Source organism: Mobula birostris, unplaced genomic scaffold (genome assembly GCF_030028105.1).
Source record: "Mobula birostris isolate sMobBir1 unplaced genomic scaffold, sMobBir1.hap1 scaffold_656, whole genome shotgun sequence".
Taxonomy (NCBI): domain Eukaryota; kingdom Metazoa; phylum Chordata; class Chondrichthyes; order Myliobatiformes; family Myliobatidae; genus Mobula; species Mobula birostris.
This window is the reverse complement of record NW_027278375.1, coordinates 58,453-79,219: the sequence shown is the minus strand read 5'-3', so window position 1 is coordinate 79,219 and position 20,767 is coordinate 58,453. Positions and strand designations below refer to the sequence as shown.

At 50.0% G+C, this 20,767-nt stretch overlaps 1 protein-coding gene across 2 annotated transcripts in view; it reads left to right on the top strand.

Annotated features, from left to right (window-relative positions):
- Positions 1-4,629: 4,629 nt before the first annotated feature.
- LOC140193638 (CD276 antigen homolog) overlaps positions 4,630-20,767 on the top strand; it is a 35,148-nt gene continuing 19,010 nt past the window's right edge. For both annotated transcript variants that reach the window (XM_072250799.1, XM_072250798.1), the window contains exon 1: positions 4,630-4,744. In XM_072250799.1, the coding sequence (XP_072106900.1) occupies positions 4,647-4,744 (98 nt within the window). In that variant the 5' untranslated portion in view covers positions 4,630-4,646. The remainder of the gene's footprint in view (positions 4,745-20,767) is intronic.

Below are 20,767 nucleotides of genomic sequence, written 5' to 3'. Positions count from 1 at the left end.
AGGAGGGAGTGCTGTGGGAGGGTTGATGATGAGGGGGGAGTGTTATGGGAGAGTTGGTGAGGAGGGAGTGCTGTGGGAGGGTTGGTGAGGAGGGAGTTCTCTGGGAGGGTTGATGAGGAGGGAGTGCTGTGGGAGGGTTGGTGAGGAGGGAGTTCTCTGGGAGGGTTGATGAGGAGGGAGTGCTGTGGGAGGGTTGATGAGGAGGGAGTGCTGTGTGGGAGGGGATGAGGAGGGAGTGCTGTGGGAGGGTTGATGAGGAGGGGGGAGTGTTATGGGAGAGTTGGTGAGGAGGGAGTTCTGTGGGAGGTATGAGGAGGGAGTGCTGTGGGGGGAAGAGGAGGGAGTGCTGTGGGAGGGTTGGTGAGGAGGGAGTTCTCTGGGAGGGTTGGTGAGGAGGGAGTGCTGTGGGAGGGGATGAGGAGGGAGTGCTGTGGGAGGGTTGATGATGAGGGGGGAGTGTTATGGGAGGGTTGGTGAGGAGGGAGTGCTGTGGGAGGGTTGATGAGGAGGGAGTGCTGTGGGGGGAAGAGGAGGGAGTGCTGTGGGAGGGTTGATGAGGAGGGAGTGCTGTGGGAGGGTTGGTGAGGAGGGAGTTCTCTGGGAGGGTTGGTGAGGAGGGAGTGCTGTGGGAGGGTTGATGAGGAGGGGGGAGTGTTATGGGAGAGTTGGTGAGGAGGGAGTGCTGTGGGAGGGTTGGTGAGGAGGGAGTGCTGTGGGAGGGTTGATGAGGAGGGAGTGCTGTGGGGGGAAGAGGAGGGAGTGCTGTGGGAGGGTTGATGAGGAGGGAGTGCTGTGGGAGGGTTGGTGAGGAGGGAGTTCTCTGGGAGGGTTGGTGAGGAGGGAGTGCTGTGGGAGGATTGATGAGGAGGGAGTGCTGTGTGGGAGGGGATGAGGAGGGAGTGCTGTGGGAGGGTTGATGAGGAGGGAGTGCTGTGGGAGGGTTGGTGAGGAGAGAGTTCTGTGGGAGGGTTTGGTGAGGAGGGAGTTCTCTAGGAGGGTTGGTGAGGAGGGAGTGCTGTGGGAAGGTTGATGAGGAGGGAACGCTGTGGGTGGGGCAGTGAGGAGGAAGATCCAGAAAAGTTCACTGGATTGAGAGCCTTCCACTGGGGAAACTTCTCCCCTCTCCTCTGCCCTCGAGGTCTGAGATATCTCAGTGAGGTTGCCCCTCATCCTTCTAATCCCATGGGCTGAAACCAGCTCTTAGTGATGGGACCCACCCCACCCCAGGGATAAGCCTGATGAATCTCTTTTGGACTGCCCCCACTTCCGGCCTCTCCATCCTTAAGTGAGGCCTCCTGAGCCAAGTTTCACGGTCGAGCTGGGGCCTTACCAACATGGTGTGTTTGGAATTGGACATCCTTACGTTTGAATCCCCACCCCTGAGGACCAACACCAAACTGGCAATCAGCCCCGCCCCACCTGCCGCCCCCTCTCACTGACGTGACTGTAATTCTGACACAAGATCTCCTCAATCCCTGTGGAATGCATGTCCTTACGAGGTTAGGTAGGTTTGTCTTGTCACTGAACATTTCAACAAACCTTTACAAATGTACTGCAGGCAGTAGTCTGCTCAAGCCAACCCATCACAGGTCCATCCCTCCTCAACATCGGCTGGATCTACAGCAGGCACCGTCTGAAAAGGTAACACAATCATCAAAGGTCCCACCATCCAGACCATGCCGTCACCTCAGAGCGCCCATCGGGCAGGAGGGACAGGGGTCTGAAATCACCAGGTTCAGGAACAGCTTCCTCCCTTCATCCATTCTGCACAATCCTAATCACTGCCTCAGGAAAGCAACGCCGTCACCACTTTGCACTGCAGTGGACCTTCTGCTTAAGTTCTAATTGTGTTCTTTCTTGTAAAAATTGTGTATAATTTATGTCTAACCTCTGTTTTTCTAGTGAATGTTGTGTCTGTGACAATCTGTACCTATGATGCTGCTGCAGTTAAGTGTTTCATTGTGCCTCTGCACACACAGACGTGTATCTGACCACAAACCCCACTGGGACCTCACTCATCTGAACCCTGTCCCCACTTAGATAATAGTCATCTCTCACTGAAACGTGTAACCCTTCCCTTCCCCGTATTCAGCTCCACTCACTGTTTCTGTATTGTCCACAACCTTGCAACCGGTCACTGACGTCACGAAGGAATCACACGCCAAGATCTGATCCCTTTGGTACCCTAGTTGGAGTCACTCAATCCTGATAGCGACCTGCTTTCATCTGCAATAGCCATTCTTTTTCCAAAGACTTTCACATCGTGGCTCCCTAAAGATATTATTGCCGGGGGGACGTGGGGGTGGGGGTGGAGATGGTAATGGGGATAAGCTCTCACTATTTATCCCAAAGGCGCGTGTCTCAAATAGCCTCTGACAACCAAGCCTGGCCTTCACTACTAAAGCCAGCGAAAACATTTCTACTGACAGAAGGGCAAAGATAGAGCGGTCACTTCAGACAGAGGGGCTCGTCCATCACGGTTGGCAGTTCATCCAGAAGAAGGAAAATTCTGATCTCAAATCTCCGCTGCCTTACGGCTACACCCACTCATGGGGAAGGCCTTGTGAGTAAACCCCGAGGAAAAATCCATTGTTGGAGTCTCTGTTTGGAGTTTTGGGCTGAGACCCTTTTACAGGAGTCCTGAAACGAGGGGTATCAGCCTGGAAACGTCGACTTTTGACTCTTCCTCTTCGACGCTGCCTGGCCTACTGAGTTCCTCCAGCATTTTCTGTGTATTACAGAGGAGATTTACCAGGATGCTGCCTGGATTAGAGAGCACGTGCTATGAGCAAGCTGGGGCTTTTCCCTTTGGAGCAAAGGAAGATGAGAGGTGATTTGATCGGGGTGCGCAGGATGACAGGAGGCATGGATCAAGTGGGCAGCCTGAAATAGTGAATAAGAGCAAACATAATTTTAAGGTGATTGGAGGGAAGTATAGAGGGTGGGATGTCAGAGGCAGATCTACTCAGAGAGTGACAGACCATAGAACATGCTGTCAGGGGTGGTGCCAGGGGCAGATGCCAGAGGACATGCTGTCAGGGGTGGTGCCAGGGAAGATGCCAGAGGACATGCTGTCAGGGGTGGTGCCAGGGAAGATGCCAGAGGACATGCTGTCAGGGGTGGTGCCAGGGGCAGATGCCAGAGGACATGCTGTCAGGGGTGGTGCCAGGGAAGATGCCAGGGGACATGCTGTCAGGGGTGGTGCCAGGAGACATTTAGGAGCCTCGGATAAGCAGATGGATGAAGAAAATGGAGCGTTATGTTGGAGGGAAGGGGGAAACACACAGATAATGACAGAAGGATTAAAGTACAAAAGGGGTGCAAGTGTGCCGCTCCCTGATAGTGGCTGCACAGGTAGACAGGGTTGTACAGGGTCAGGGTGTTGTGTGTGTGTGTCAGGATGTCACAATGCGGCTGTATAAAATTCAGGTCAGGCCGTTGATTGGCCCATTACAGGAAGGATGTGGAGACTCTGGAGAGGTGAAAAGAGGAACACCAGAATGCCATCTGGGTTACAGGGTGTGATCTGTGAGGAGAGGCTGGATAACCTTGGGTTGTTTTCTCTGCAGTGGCGGAAGTTGAGGGGGACCTGACAGGGGTTTATAAAACCATGCTAACTATAGTTTCTGTCGAGTACTTTATTAGCCCCCTGCTCTCTCTCACTCATCCTTCGCCATCAGTGGTGTCACATTTTCCACCTGGTGGGTACCCTCACCGTCCTCTCCCACAGCGCTCCCACCTCACCCCTCCCACAGCATTCCCTCCTCATCCCTCCCACAGCCCTCCCTCCTCACCCCCTTCCACAGAGTTCCCTCCTCACCCTTCCCACAGCATTCCCTCCTCACTCCCACCCACAGCGTTCCCTCCTCACCCCCTCCCACAGTTCCCTCCTCACCGTCCCCTCCCACAGCATTCCCTCGTCACCCCCTCCCACAGTGTTCCCTCCTCACCACCCCTCCCACAGCGTTCCCTCCTCACCCCCTCCCTCAGCGTTCCCTCCTCACCGCCCCTCCCACAGCGTTCCCTCCTCACCCCCTCCCACAGGACTCACCCATCACATTGCTGGAGGGGTAACAGAGGAGTGTAGAGGTTGAAGAGAGTTGCATCCACAGAAAGACTGTAGGGGTGGGGTGCAGGGGTGTCACAGTGATGGAGTGGGAGGGTGTCACAGTGATGGGGTGGGGTGCAGGGGTGTCACAGTGATGGGGAGGGGTGCAGGGGTGTGATGGGGAGACAGTGGTGGGGAGAGGAGAGAGAGGGGCAGAAATATCAGAAGTGAGGAGGAACTAGGGGGTCAAACAGAAGGGGTAAAGGAGAGACGGGAAGAATAAAGAGCTGGGAAATTAGGAGAGAGAGGGGGCAGCAGTGTGAAGGTGTCTCTGTGATTGGGAGGAGCAGGGAACACCCTGAGGAGGTGGGGGAAGAAATATCAGCCTCACCTCCTACTTCAGGTACCACAGAGCCACAGGAGAGATGAGGGGAGGGGCTGACACACAGCGGGGAATGCCCCAGCCGAGCTCTCAGCCAATGGATTTGGTTCAGAGATCAAAGATGAAGTGAAACAATCTGATTGTCTCAGTGACACATGTGGCCTGTTGCAGAGGGGAAAGTCCATTGGTTTCTGTCTTCGTTTCAGTTGAACGTTGATGTTCCAGGGACAGACATCAACATTTGCCATCTTCCATTGTCCGAGTGACACCCGTGAGGGAGAGAGCTATCGGTCGCTGTGCAACGCCCTGCCCAGGTAAATCCAGCTCCTCCTGGCCTTAACAACCAGCTCTTCACCCTGGGATTAATCTCAGGAATGTCTGGGGTAATGTAATGTGGAAAAGCACAAGTGGGGAACAGAACAGAGATGGGAGGGAGGGGGAGAGAAAGAGAGGGAGGAGAAGAAAGAGTGAGAGAGTGGCGATAGACACGGGAGAGAAAAAAAAGAGGGAAGGAAGGTGGAAGAGAGGGAAATATTCAGAAAGAGAAAGAGAGAGGGAGGGAAATGGGGAAAGGGAGGAGACGGAGAGAGGGATAGGGTGACAGGGAGATGAGGTGAGAAAGGGAGATGGTAAGAGATGGAGGAACAGAGAGAGGGAAGGGAAGGATAGAGAGATGGAGAAAAAGGGAAAAAGGGAGAGAGTGATGGGGAGAGAGAGAATGATGGAGGTAAGATGGTGGATGTTGTCTACAAGATTAGAGTAACGAGTTTGACCAAGTCCCTCATGGAGGCTAATCCAGAACATTGGGCTGCGTGGGGTCCACAGTAAATCAGCTGTTTGGATTCACAACTGGCTTGTGCATAGAAGACAGAAGGTAGTGGTCAATGGAACTTATTCTAGCCAGGGGTCTATAATTAGTGGTGTTCCACAGGAATCTGTGCTGGGACCTCTGCTGTTTGTGATGTATATAAATGACCTGGATGAAAATGTAGATGCAAACACGAGGAAAACTGCAGATGCTGGAAATTCAAGCAACACACATAAAAGTTGCTTACGAAGGGTCTCGGCCCGAAACGTCGACTGTACCTCTTCCTAGAGATGCTGCCTGGCCTGCTGCGTTCACCAGCAACTTTGATGTGTGTTGAAAATGTAGATGAGTGTGTTTGGTAAGTTTGTGGATGATACAAGATTGGAGGAGTTGTGGATAGCGCAGAACACTGGCAAAGATAACTGTGTGATATAGATCAGAAGCAGATATGGGTTGAGAAATGAGATGGAGTTTAACCCAGATAAATGTGAGGTGTTGCACCTTGGTAGGGCAAATGCAAGGAGACAGTACACTGATAAGGGCAAGATCCTTCACCGTGTTGCTGAGCAGAGAGATCTTGGGATCCAATTTCATAGCTCTATGAAGTGGCTACACAGGTCGATACTGTACGGCGGTTAAGAAGGCTTGCGGAATGTTTGCTTTTAATTAGATGAGGCACTGAGTTCAAAAATCAAGAGGTTATGTTGCAACTTATAAAACTTTGTTAGGCCACAGCTGGAGTATTGCAGACAGTTCTGGTCACCGCACTACAGGAAGCAGGTTAAGGCTTTGGAGAGGATGCAGGAGGGATTTACCAGCACTCTGCCTGGTTTAGAGGGCAGATGCTATCATGAGGGGCTGGAGAAGCCTGGGTTGTTTTCTCTGGCGGAGGCTGATGGGTAGTCTGACAGGGAATTATAAAGTTATGAGAGGCATAGATAAGAGTAGACAGGGGATAACTGTTTCCCAGGATTGTAATGTCTAATACCAGAGACCATTATTGAAGGTGAGGGGTGTAGGTTCAAGGGGGATGTGAGGGGTAAGGTTTTTACTCAGAGAGTGGTGGACATCTGGAATGGTGGCAGAGGCTTTTAAGAAATGATTGGATAGGCACATGGATGTAAGGACAATGGAGGGACATAGACATTGTGCAGGTAAGAGGGATTAGTTTTAGGGGTTTTTTGCTGGTTCTGCACAGCTTACTGGGCCAAATAGTCTATTCCTGCGCTGGACTGCTCGAATTTCAATGTTCAATGTTGGAGAGAGAGAGAGAGTGTGATGGGGAGAGAGAGAGTGTGTTGGTGAGAGAGGGTGATGGGAAGGAAACAGGTAGAGAAGGATATGGGGAGAGGAAGATGGGGACAGAAAGGAAGATTAGGAGAGAGATGGAGTAGAGGAAGAGGGGATAGGCAGAGAGAGAGGGAGGAGGAGAAACACAAAGTCCTCTGTGGAGGGGGGATGTGGGTAGGGAGCTTGACCATAGGTACAAAGGTGGGTGGGGGGGGGGTTCAGGGCCAGAGGGAGTTACAGAGACAGTGACGGGTGTAGGGGCCCAACAGGATACAGAGACAGGGAGGGGTGTAGCGGTCCAACAGGATATAGAGACAGGGAGGGGTGTAGGGGCCCAAAAGGATACAGAGACAGGTAGGGGTGTAGGGGCCCAACAAGGTACAGAGACAGGGAGGGGTGTAGGGGCCCAACAGGATACAGAGACATGGAGGTGTGTAGGGGCCCAACAAGGTACAGAGACAGGGAGGGGTGTAGGGGCCCAACAGGATACAGAGACAGGGAGGGGTGTAAGGGCCAACAGGATACAGAGACAGGGAGGGGTGTAGGGGCCCAACAGGATACAGAGACAGGGAGGGGTGTAGGGGACCACAGGATACAGAGACAGGGAGGGGTGTAGTGGCCCAACAGGATACAGAGACAGGGAGGGGTGTAGGGGCCCAACAGGATACAGAGACAGGGAGGGGTGTAGGGGCCCACAGGATACAGAGACAGGGAAGGGTGTAGGGGTCCACAAGGTACAGAGACAGGGAGGGGTGTAGGGGCCCAACAGGATACAGAGACAGGGAGGGGTGTAGGGGCCCACAGGATACAGGGACAGGGAGGGGTGTAGGGGCCCAACAGGATACAGAGACAGGGAGGGGTGTAGGGGCCCAACAGGATACAGAGACATGGAGGTGTGTAGGGGCCCAACAGGATACAGAGACAGAGAGGGGTGTAGGGGCCCACAGGATACAGAGACAGGGAGGGGTGTAGGGGTCCACAAGGTACAGAGACAGGGAGGGGTGTAAGGGCCCACAGGATACAGAGACAGGGAGGGGTGTGGGGGCCCAACAGGATACAGAGACAGGGAGGGGTGTAGGGTCCCAACAGGATACAGAGACAGGAAGAGGTGTAGGGGCCCAACAAGATACAGATACAGGGAGGGGTGTAGGGGCCCAACAAGGTATGGAGATAAGGAGGGGTGTAGGGGCCCAACAAGATACAGAGACAGGGAGGGGTGTAGGGGCCCAACAGGATACAGAGACAGGGAGGGGTGTAGAGGCCCAACAAGATACAGAGACAGGGAGGGGTGTAGGGGCCCAACAAGATACAGAGACAGGGAGGGGTGTAGGGGCCCAACAAGATACAGAGACAGGGAGGGGTGTAGGGGTCCACAAGGTACAGAGACAGGGAGGGGTGTAGGGGCCCAACAAGATACAGAGACAGGGAGGGGTGTAGGGGCCCAACAAGGTACAGAGACAGGGAGGGGTGCAGGGGTCCAACAGGATACAGCCACATGTGGTGAGTTTCAAACATTACGTGTCAGTGGTCTATGCCAACCCAGTTTGTGGACATTGATTAGTGATAGAGTGTGTGAATTGTCAGAGGATGGAAAGAGGAGTTGGGGGGGGTAGGGTGGGTACTGGAAGGATGCATTGTCGCAGCATACAGCTCGGTCCATCACAACAGTGCTCACATTGACCAATGTTTCCTGGGGAGGGGTTGGCTGAACTGTTTACATGAGTACACTTGGGAGAGGCAGGACTCATCTCATGTGTGAGGAAGGAAGTGTAGAAAGAGACTCTTCAGCCTACACAGTGTCTGCTATCCAGCGACTACCCATTCACACAGATCCCACTTCAGAACCCCACGACCGGACACCCTCCGAATTCCCCCCCCCTTTCTCACACAGACTTGTCGGGGGAGGGAAGGATGACAGCGGCCAATGATCCACATGCCTGTTTAATGGAATGTGAGATGAGCAAACTGAAGCCCCTGTGGAAAGCCCACTGAGGTCACGTTTCATAGTGAGAGGGCAGACATAACAAGCAACTCGCTGGTGTATGGTGTTAAAAGTCTGTTGCGTCGCTTTTTCTGAGCTCTGTGCCCAAAGAACTCGGGTCTCTGGACACACAGCCAGCAGCCAGCTCACTGCTTTCGGTCTTCCGTCTCCCATGATGCATCAGGCGGCAGCACCGGCCTTGAATCTGCTCGTCTGCAGAGCCACCCGGAACGTACACTAGTCCTCCAGGCCACGTCCTTGGCAAATTGAAAAGGAGCCGGTCGTGAGGCCCTGACAGCAGGTCACATTTCCGCAAAGAACTGAAGTCAGCGTGTAACTCCAGGTCAGGGTCTCTAATAGAACCTTGAAAGGGTAAAAAAAAGATATTAAAGATAGAAACAGAGCTGTTTCCAAAGATTCAAGCAAAGGAATCGCCGTTAGGTGCCATCTTCCTCCTGAGCTCCTCCAGTTTTCCTCCAATCACCTTATTATGCCCCCTCATATTAGCCATTTCCACCTGGGAAAATAGCCTCTGATTACCAATTGATCTGTGCCTCTTTTCATCTGGTACACCGCTACCAGATCACCTCTCATGCAAAGAGAAAAGTCTTTGCTCACTCACCATTTCCTTGTAACGCATGTGAGTTAGTTCAGAGCACAGGCCTACCCTCGGCCTGTCCCAGCTCTCATGCAGGACTGTACAAGGGCTGCTGCAGGGCTAAGGGCAACCAGGGCCAAATCTGGGACTAACTGAGACCTACCACAGGGTAGCCCTGTACCTCGCAGAAGTAGGATGATCCCAGGAATGTCTCAGATATATCTCCATTCTCTCAAACCTAATATGGGGCCACATCGAATCATCGCAGTCCGAGTGATTAATCAGCTGGGAATGTGTGCAGAGAAATGGCCGATGGAGTTTAATCTGGTCAAGTGTGAGGTGTTGCCCTTTGGGAGGTCAAATGTAAATGGACAGGACCCTGAACAAGTGCTGATGTACAGCGCGATCCTGGAGTCTAAGTCCCCAGCTCCCTGAGAGTCCCTGCACAGGCAGTCGGCATGCTTGTCATTGGGCACAAGCAGGAAGTCACATAGCAGCTGTGTAGAACTTTGGTCAGGTGCATTTGGAGTGTTGTGCAAGGCTCTGAAAGGATGTGGAGAGGGTTCACCAGCTTGCTGCCTGGACTAGAGGGTGTGAGCTATAAGGAGAGACATTGATTTCTCTGGAGTGGCAGAGACTGAGGATAGATCTCAGAATCAGAGAGAGAGTCTTTCTCCTAGTGTGTGACAGGGTGTCCACTTTCAACTCAGAAACTGGCCCTTCCGTCCAAGTAGTCCCTGCTGACAAACTTACACCACTTCTATTTTCCCACGTTTGGCCCATATTACTCTGCACCTTTCCTATTCATGTACCTGCCCTTAAAATGTTGTTAATGTACCTACCTCAAACACTTCCCCCGGAAAACCTACCCCTCAGCTTCCTATTGAATCTCACCTTAAACCTGTGTCTCGAGGTTAAGGCTCTCCTACCCTGGGGAAAGGTTTGTGATCACCCACCTTATCCTTATAACTCAAACCCTCCAATCCCAGTAAGATCCTCTCCTTATAACTCGAACCCTCCAGTCCCAATAACATCCTCTCCTTATAACTCAAACCCTCCAGTCCCAATAACATCCTCTCCTTATAACTCAAACCCTCCAGTCCCAGTAACATCCTCTCCTTATAACTCAAACCCTCCAGTCCCAGTCTATCCATCCTCTCCTTATAACTCAAACCCTCCTGTCCCAATAACATCCTCTCCTTATAACTCAAACCCTCCAGTACCAGTAACATCCTCTCCTTATAACTCAAACCCTCCAGTCCCAGTAACATCCTCTCCTTATAACTCAAACCCTCCAGTCCCAGTAACATCCTCTCCTTATAACTCAAACCCTCCAGTCCCAGTAACATCCTCTCCTTATAACTCACACCCTCCAGTCCCAGTAACATCCTCTCCTAATAACTCAAACCTTCCAGTCCCAGTAACATCCTCTCCTTGTAACAAAAACCCTCCAGTCCCAGTAACATTCTCTCCTTGTAACTCAAACCCTCCAGTCCCAGTAACATCCTCGTGAATCTTTCCCGCACCCTCTCCAGCGTAATGACATCCTTCCTAGTGCTGGGGGCCCAGAACTGTACACAGTACTCTGTGTGCTCTTGCCAGCGTCCTGTACAGCTGTATCATGCAGAATGGCAAACAATGTGTTGGCTTCCATGCAAGAGGATTCGATCAGAGGTCATGGATATCTTCCTGCAGTTGTAGAAGGCGCAGAGAAGCCTTCCATTCTTTCCCTGTGAATCTCTCCCTCTTGCCTTAAACCTGTGGCCTCCAGTTCTGGATTCCCCAACCCTGTGTGAGAGGGGCAAAGTTTAAAGGAGATGTGAAGGCAAGGTTTTTTTTTAACACAGACAGTGGTGGGAGCCTGGAATGAGCTGCCTGGGGCGGGGGGGGGAGTGGTGGTGGAGGTGGATACGATTGGGGTGTTGTTAGACACACATAAATGTACAGGGAGAGAGGAGAGATGAGTGGTGGGAGCCTGGAATGAGCTGCCTGGGACGGTGGTGGGGGCAGATACGATAGAGGTGTTGTTAGACACACACGTGAATGTACAGGGAGAGAGGAGGAGTGAGGTGTCTGAGCTTAATTAATCTGGCATGATATTGTGGGCCAAAAAGTCTGTTCTTGTACTGTACGGTTCTGTGTTTGTAGTTAACAGGTGAGTCTGCCTTCTTGGTCAGATGATGCCGAGATTTTCTCAGACCTGTCGGTTTACCCCTAGTTTACTCCTGACTGCCGGAACTATCCAGACTTAGACTCTCCCCGGAACCATTTTATTTCTGAGCTTGATTCACCTTTGACCTGGGATCCCAGAGTCTCACTCCATAGAGAGGCAGTGACAATGGCTTGTGGATAACAAACCCCTTTAACTGGCTTCAGCACTTGTACTTGGGACTGCCCCTCACTGACCCAGACCAGCATTTATTGCCCCTCCCTCCTTCCCCAGCCACTCTCCCCAGAGAAGGTTGGGGTAAACCGCTCCCCTCAAGCTGCCACAGTCCAGGTGCTAGCATTGGAAAAGGTCCAGAGAAGGTTCACAGGAACGATCCCGGGGACGATAGGTCAATGCATGAGGAGGGTTGGATGACTCTGGGCCTGTACTCACTGAAGTTCAGAAAAATGAGATAGAATCTCATTGAAACCTATCGAATATTGAAAGGCCTAGACAAGGTGGATGTGGAGAGGATTTTCCTATAGAGGGTGAGTCTAGGACCAGAGGACACAGCCTCCGAACAGAGGGACGTCCCATTAGAACAGAGATGAGGAGGAATTGCTTTATCCAGAGGCTGGTGAATCTGTGAAATTCATTGCCACAGACGGCTGTGGAGGCCGTCATTGGGTATATTGAAAGTGGGGACCGATAGGTTGTTGATTAGTCAGGGGTTACAGGGAGAATGCAGTTGAATAAAAGGCCTTTCACCCCACCTGGTCCATGCCAACCCAGTTTCCCATCTAAGCTGGTCCCATCTGACAAACATCCCTCTAAACCCTTCCTATCCATGTGCCTGTTCAAGTGTCTTTTAAATGTTGTTCATGTACTTTCCTCAACCACTTCCTCTAGCAGCTTGTTCCATATACAGACCATCCTCTGGGTGAAAAGGTTTCAGCTCAGGTTCCTATGAAATCTCACCCTCTCACATTAAACCTGTTCCCTTTAGTTCTTGATTCCCAACAATGGGGAAAATGACTGTGCATGTTCACCTTATCTGTGACTCTCATGACCTCTGTAAGGTCACCCCTCAGGTTTCTTAACTGCTTGAGGTCTGAGTCTGCCCATTCTTTCTTCATAACTCAGTCCCTCAAGTCCTAGAAACAGCCTCCTAAATCTCCTCTGCACTCTTACCTGCTTAATGCTGGGTGACCAGAACTGAACACCACTTTTTAATTGCTTTTTAATGTCTTGTACATCTGCCACATAACGTCCCAACTCCTGTACTCAGTGCCCCGACTGATGAAAAAGAATCAGTCATGATAGAATGATGGAGTAGTCTTGATGCGCTGAATGGCCTAATTCTGCTCAATTGGCACCAAATCCCCAAACACTGCCCCCCCCCCACCACCACTGGCACACAGTGGCTGTAATATGGCTACAGTCTATATAACACACAAGCTACTCCGACAGCCCCTCCTGAACGCTTACCTCTTTCCGCCCTGAAAACAGTGGGGAGTGTGAAAGCTTAGAGACAGCATCACCTGGTTCCGACCTCTGCCATCTCCACTCGGACATCTGTCAGACGTTCCTTCACCATCACTAGATCTGAACCCTGGCACTTCTTCCCTTACCCCGTCCAATGGGATCTTGGGAATACTGCTCTATCTAGGTCTTTCAATATTGGTTAGGTTTCAATAAGATTCTCCCTCATTCTTCTAAACTCAAGCAAGAACAGACCCAGAGACATCAAATACTCCTTATACATTAATCTTTTCATTCCCGGGATCATTCATGTGAACCTCCTCTGCACTCTCCCCAATGCCAGCACGTTCTTCCTTAGATTCAAGGATTTATTTAGCTGAGAAAATCCACCTATAAAGTCCCTTGAAGAAGGAGCTGGTCTTTTTGAAAAATCTGTATGGATTTGTTTGCCCTCTAACCACAAAGAGAGGCCCTGGTTCAGCTGGATTTCCCCCAAAGAGGCCGATAACCTTGCCACCAAACTTCAAGCAGAGGCGCCAACTCCTTCCACCACCACCAGCTGCACAAGAGAGCAGCCAAGGACAGAGTAATCATGAGGCGAGCTCTCCCACCCTCCCCGTCTTCTGACCCTTTTCCCAGATTCTGCTTGGGTTAGGACCTTTCTGGTGGATCCATTCCTAAGCCTGGGATTGTGGTTAGGTTGCTCCCAGGGTTGTCCCATGGGCCTGGGTGCCTTACTGGGAAATCCAAAATCTTCTCCCGGGGCCCTGGACAAGGTGGACGTATTTTGACTGACACAGGGCTTTGCTGGAGGTGATTTCCTGGCCAGCAGAAGACCCAAAGCTTGTCAGAGGGTCTCCGGAGTTAGAACCACATTAGGGGGTCCAAAATCAGGGTCCCAGGACATACATTTAGAGTTCGAGTCACACCAGAGGGCCAAAGGACTTTCTAGAAAGCTTCAGTTCCCCACAGTCAATCCCCAATGTTACGTACCCAGTAACTGGGTTGCCAAACCAGCAGAAATGGAACGCTCGTTGGAGTCTGGATTACTAGGAAGTAATAAAGTTTTATTAAAGAAATAAGTAATACAGTACACTAATCGTAAGGATATAAATGTAACAGGTTAGCAATGATAATACACACATATACACAGAACTAGAGTAGTAGGAATCAACCAATCTCTATCGCAGTCTAGGGGTAAAATGAACAGTCTTAAGTGAAGCAAAGTTCAGTTCAGTTTAGTGCAGTTCGCAGTAATCGCTGTTGTCGTACCGTTGGGGGGAGAGAGAGAGAGATGCAATTTAGTTTCAGGCAGACCTTTTGATGTCTTCGCAGCTGGTTTCGGGCAGTCCTTTTGATGTCTTCTATTCCACTGTGATCATCGACTGTGACCCCTCCGTTCCAGATACGATCGTTCTTCCGCGGTGAACCCGGCACCCAGGCAAGGGCGGACACACACCCAGGTTCCCACCGATCATACCTTTACACCCTGTGAGCCTCTGGTTGGTTCCCGCGAACTGGTCCTCTAAACTCCCACCAATTTGTGGCGGCACACTGCTCTTTCCAGGGTCTCGTGGTGTGTCTCGTGCTTTACCAAACCTGCTCCTTTTATCCCCCTGCTGGGGTATCACCCGTCCATCAAACTTCTAACAGTTCAGGTTCCAAGCAACCGGTCTGTCAATATCTGAATTGTGTTTCTTTCCCGTTAATCCCTCTCTTCTCTCTTATTAGCATTTTGAATGTTTCTCCATTGTCTTTCTTATCTCTCTCATTAGCATCATCCGTCCGGTATCTCTGCTTGGCATCACACATGACATCCCCACCCTTAAAAGGATGTTTACCGTGGTAAAAATTATGGGCATGGATGCACTTTATTAGATACACACTAATATACAAGTAGTCATCAGCTATTCGGCTAATACAGAGAACTTTAAGTTTTAACACCTTGACAGAGAGTCAGCAATCACATTGTCTGTTCCTTTTATATGTTTTATCTTAATATCAAATTCCTGTAAGACCAGGCTCCAACTTAGTAAGCGTTTGTTTTTATCCTTCATTGTGGCCAAAAACACTAATGGATTGTGATCAGTGTAAATTATCAGTGGTTTCCATGCCGGACAAATATAAACCTCAAAATGTTGTAATGTTAGTATGATGGCCAGTAATTCATTCTCCACAGTGGAATAACTTCTCTGATGAATATTACGTTTCTTCAAAAAATAAGCCACTGGGTGGTCAATCTCCTCTTTGTCTGTCTACAGCAGCACCGCCCCGGCAGCTTCGTCGCTAGCATCTGTTGCTAGGGATAAGAGTTTTGAAAAGTCAGGCGCATTCAATACAGAGTGGTGACACAGAATCGCCTTCAGACTCTCGAAGGCTTGTTAACAAAGGTCGTTCCACACAAACTTCGCATTCTTCGGCAAGAGCTTAGTAAGAGGGAGGGTAATATCCGCAAAGTTTTTGCAAAACTTCCGATAGTACCCCACCATCCCCAAGAACCTTCCCAGGAGCCTCTTGTCTGTCGGGGTGGGAACTTCAGAGATAGTCTGCACCTTAACTTGCATCGGAGCCAGCTGCCCCTGTCCTACCACAAATCCCAGATATGTGACCTTTGCGTGGCCGAACTCACTTTTCGCGAGGTTCACTGTCAGGTTGGCTTCAGACAGCCGTTTAAACAGTTCCTCTACTACCACAATGTGCTCCTCCCACGTGTCACTCCAGACCACTAAATCGTCAATATAAGCTTCTGCATTCTTTGATCCTTTTATCACTGAATTAATCATCCTTTGGAAGGTCCCTGGGGTGTTTTTCATGCCAAAAGGTAAAACGTTATATTCGTATAACCCGGATGGAGTGACAAATGCTGAGATTTCTCTAGCCCGGTTGGTTAAAGGAACACACCAGTACCCTTTTAGCAAATCGACCTTTGTGATGTACTTAGCTCTCCCCACTTTATTGATGCAATCGTCTACCCTTGGGATGGGGTAAGCATCAGTTTTTGTGATGGCGTTCACCTTTCTGTAACCCGTACAGAATCGTATGCTCCCATCAACTTTCGGGACAACCACACGGGGAGACGCCCATTCCGATTTGGATGGCCTAATAATACCTGCGGCTAGCATGTGTTCAATTTCTTTCTCCACTAGCTTGCCCTTCTCCAAGTTCATCCTATAGGGGTGTTGCTTAATAGGCTGGTCCGATGTGACAACAAAATCATGCACTGTCCCCTTGCATCGCCTAGGGACATCTGGACACACATCTGCGTGCCGGTTAATTAGCTTTAACAGCGGCTCGCTCTGTTCGAGGGTTGAGTGAGAGACCTTATCAGCAACATTAGCCAAAACAATAGCGTTCTCCAATCTGGTTGGCACCATATTTATCTTTTCAAGATGGGTTTTCCCCTTATCATTTGGCACCCCAGCCTCATTAATTTTCATGATAACACCAACTAGGTCTGCTTTCTGATCGTAGCAAGCTTTTAGCATATTAATGTATACTAATTGGGTTGGCTTACGCCTGTCTGGCGTTTCGATAACATAATTCAAAGAGTCTATCTTTTTAATCACTTTGTACGGACCGTGGAATCTCGACTGGAGGGGTTTGGTTACCACTGGAAACAGAACTAAGACCCGATCGCCCACTTGAAACACTTGTTCGCGGGCACGTCTATCATACCATTGTTTCATTTTAGTTTGGGAGTGTCATAGGTTTTCTTTGGCAAGGTCACAGATCCTTTTAAGCCTCTCAAGAAATTTTAAAACATAGTCAATCACATTGACTTGTACTGCCGGACTGGACCATTGCTCTTTCAGTAAGGTCAAGGGGTCCTCTGGACCAATGACCGAAGACGAGCTCGAATGGGCTGAACCCCAATGACTCCTGAATCGTGTCCCTTACGGCAAATAACAGAAGGGGCAAGGCATCATCCCAGTCCCTAGCATTCTCTTGACAATAAATTTTAATCATGGTCTTTAATGTTGCGTGGAATCTTTCCAACGCCCCCTTGGGACTCTGGGTGGTACACAGAGGCCAAAATCTGCTTTGCTCCCATCTCATCCAACATCCGTTGGAATGTGTGAGATGTGAAGACACTCCCCTGATCTGACTGGATTTCCCTGGGCAGCCCCACCGTAGTGAAAAATTTCACAAGTGCCTTTATCACTGCGGGAGCCTTGACGCTTGCCAGGGGCACAGCCTCCGGAATCCCGGTGACGGCACACATCATAGTCATCACATACTCTCGCCCACTCGCAGTTCTGGGCAGGCAACCGATAAAATCCACAATTATTCGGGAAAAGGGTTCCCCGAAAGCGGGTATCGGTCGAAGGGGCGATTTAGGCAGGACCTGGTTTGGCTTTCCTACCACCTGACAGGAATGACACCATCTACAATATTCAATAATATCCTTCCTCATGTTCGGCCAGTAAAACTCTTTCATAATTCTATCGACTGTTTTCTTCACCCCAAAATGTCCACCGATGGGTATCTTCTGGGCCAGGTTAAAAATCACGCCCATATAAATTTTCGGCACGACCACCTGGTGTACCACCCCCCACTCCTCATCTGCGGGCACAGTACTTGGTCTCCACTTCCTCATCAGTATTCCCTCCTTCACATAATAGCCCACTGGCTCCCTTTTTATTTCTGCTTCAGAGAGAGCTGTCTCCGTCAAATCCATTAGCCCCTCATCTCGTTCCTGTGCCTGTATAAATTCCTTCCTTGCTAATGATAAATCTACCTCAACTCCCTTACTTCCCTCCATTTCACTACACTCCTTTTTCTAACTTTCAAACCCCTCCTGGTACAAGGCTGGTAAAAACATCTCAGCTAAATCTACATTCGCTTTGGCAGCCTTTCTGGACATGCGCCGAGTCACTGCGCAAACGGGATAAACCTGTGAATCCATGGGCGGGTCCTCAGTCCTGGCAGGCTGGCTCATCAGCTTTACTGCTGGGCACACATCTCCACCTGCAAGGTCGTTACCGAGGAAGACCTCCACGTCTTTCATCGGTAGTTCGGTCCTCACCCTGATCGTGACCGGTCCGGAGACCAAGTCGCTTTCTAGGTGTATCTGGTGCGAAGGTACTGCTTCACTCCCTTTCCCAATGCCTTTTATCACCCTGACCTCCCCAGTCTCGATCTCTGAGCTAAAGTCTAACACCCTCCTTAATATCAATGACTGACAAGCTCCAGTGTCTCTCCAGATCCATACTGGAACTGGGTTTGACCCTCCCTTCACTGACACCAATCCGGCCGAAATAAAATTCTCGCACCCTTCCTGAACTCTATCAGACCTCTTCTCCCCTAGCAGTTTGTTTGCCGGCTCAATACAGCCAGTCAGAGTCGTCGTTTTTCCTTTCCCTGTCTCCTTCTTTGGGGCAAAATACCTGGACACAATGTGACTGGCTTTCCCACAATTATAGCATACGAAACCAGGAGACTTCCTGCCAAACTGCTCCCAGTCTACCTTATCCCTCTCACTAGTCTCCAGCTTACTTTCTGGCTTTTCTGGCAGACTCTCTCCGCCCTCTTGACTACCCTACTGGTAGCTCTTACTCGGGGTAAACTTGACTTTGTGTGTTAACGCGTACTCATCCGCTAACTTAGCAGTCACGGCTAAGGTTTCTGCCTCTTTCTCATCTAGATAGGGCCTCATACCTTCAGGGACACAACCTTTAAACTGCTCAATCAGTATTAGCTGTAGCAGTCTGTCATAATCCCCCTCTACCCCCTTCGAGGCGCACCAACGCTCACAATATGTCTGCATTTTACGGGCAAACTCTAAATACGTGCGGTCCCACTGCTTCCTCGCATTCTGGAACCTCTGCCGGTATGCCTCCGGGACCAACTCATAAATCCTGAGTATAGTCTCTTTCACCACATCATACCTCTGGGCATCTTCTGCGGACAAGGCCCAGTAAGCTTGCTGGGCTTTTCCTTTAAGTACACTCTGAAGCAAAACAGCCCACTTATCCCTTGGCCAGTCCTGACTTGCAGTGACTTTTTCGAAATGTAGAAAGTACCGATCAACATAGGCCTCCTCAAATGGGGGAACCAACCTAACCTCCTGGGTCGCCCTGAACCCTCCACCTTGGTTCGGCATTTGGCCCCTCTCTAATGTCATCCTTAACTTCTCCAGCTCAAACTCCCTTTCCTTCTCTTTCTCTTCTCGTTCTAGCTGCTTTACTCGGAACTCGTGCTCGAGTCTCAATTTTTCCATCTGCAGCTGCACTGCTTCTCCACCAGGTTTGCTCATAGACACCACCTCCAGCTCCCCATGGGGAAACACACCTTTAGATACATAGTGCTCAATGATAGCTCTGTGCATCTCCGCTCTCCTCGTTGTTGGCTTCCCCTTAAAAAGATTCAACCGTTTGGCAACAGTCGCCAATTCTGATTTCCTGGCATCCTCTAATGTCTCCAAGGTTGGCGCCTTTAGAAATTCCTCAATCTCCATTTCTGCTGTTTGCCCTTTCTTTCTTTCAGGAATTTTAACCCAATGAATTTACCCAGTCCCAAATTTGGCATTCAAAATCCCAGACGAGATCCCCACTTATGTTACGTACCCAGTAACTGGGTTGCCAAACCAGTAGAAATGGAACGCTTGTTGGAGTCTGGATTACTGGAACTAATAAAGTTTTATTAAAGAAATAAGTAATACAGTACACTAATCGTAAGGATATAAATGTAACAGATTAGCAATGATAATACACACATATACACAGGACTAGGGTAATAGGAATCAACCAAGCTATCGCAGTCTAGGGGTAAAATGATCAGTCTTAAGTGAAGCAGAGTTCAGTTCAGTTTAGTGCCGTTCGCAGTAATCGCTGTTGTCGTACCGTTGAGGGGAGAGAGAGAGAGATGCAATTTAGTTTCAGGCAGACCTTTTGATGTCTTCTATCCCGCTGTGGTCACCGACTGTGACCCCTCCGTTCCGGATATGATCGTTCTTCCGCGGTGAACCCGGCACCCAGGCAAGGGCGGACACACACCCCAGGTTCCCACCAATCGTACCTTTACACCCTGTGAGCCTCTGATCGGTTCCCGCGAACCGGTCCTCTAAACTCCCACCAACTTGTGGGGGCACACTGTTCTTTCCAGGGTCTCGTGGTGTGTCTCGTGCCTTAGCAAACCTGCTCCTTTTATCCCCCTGCTGGGGTATCACCTGTCCATCAAACCTTCAAACAGTTCAGGTTCCAAACAACTGGTCTGCCAATATCTGAATTGTGTTTCTTTCCCGTTAATCCCTCTCTTCTCTCTTATTAGCATTTTGAATGTTTCTCCATTGTCTTTCTTATCTCTCTCATTAGCATCATCCGTCCAGTACCTCTGCTGGGCGTCACACATGACACCAGAACCTTAATGAATTCCCAGGGCCTTGGGATCTTAGACACAAGCTTAACACAAACTCACTGACAACACCACGATCTCTGAATGAATCAGTGGTGGTGATGACTCAGTGTACAAGATTGGGGTCAAGTACCTGATGGTGTGGTGTGAAACTGAAAAGCTGATTGTTGTCTTCAGGATGGTGGAGGGTGAACATGCAGCAGGGATCAGCCAGGAGGTGCTGTCTCGAGAAGACAACATCCATCATCAAAGATCCTCACCACCAAGGACATGCCATCTTCTCTCAGCTTCCACTGCAGTACAGGAGCCTAAAGTTCCACAGCAGGTTCAGGAACAGTTAATTCCCTTCAACCATTTGGTTCCTGAACCAACACTATAGCAACACTGTGGCCATTCTGCACTACAATTAGACATTGATTTTGTTCAATTTCTGTTCTTTCTTGTAAATTTATGCATAACTTATGCTAAGTTTATGTATTTTTGTGAACGTTGTGTCTCCTTGTGCCTGTGGAGCTGCTCGAGTAAGTCTTTTCATTACACCTGTGCACATCTGACAATAAACTCCACTTTGCCTTAGCAAGGATGACCGGTGAGACACGTGGCTTTCTTGAAGTGCCATCGTCTCAGTGCCTTTCTGGAGAGGCCCAGGTCTCATGTTCAAGCCTCAAGAATAATC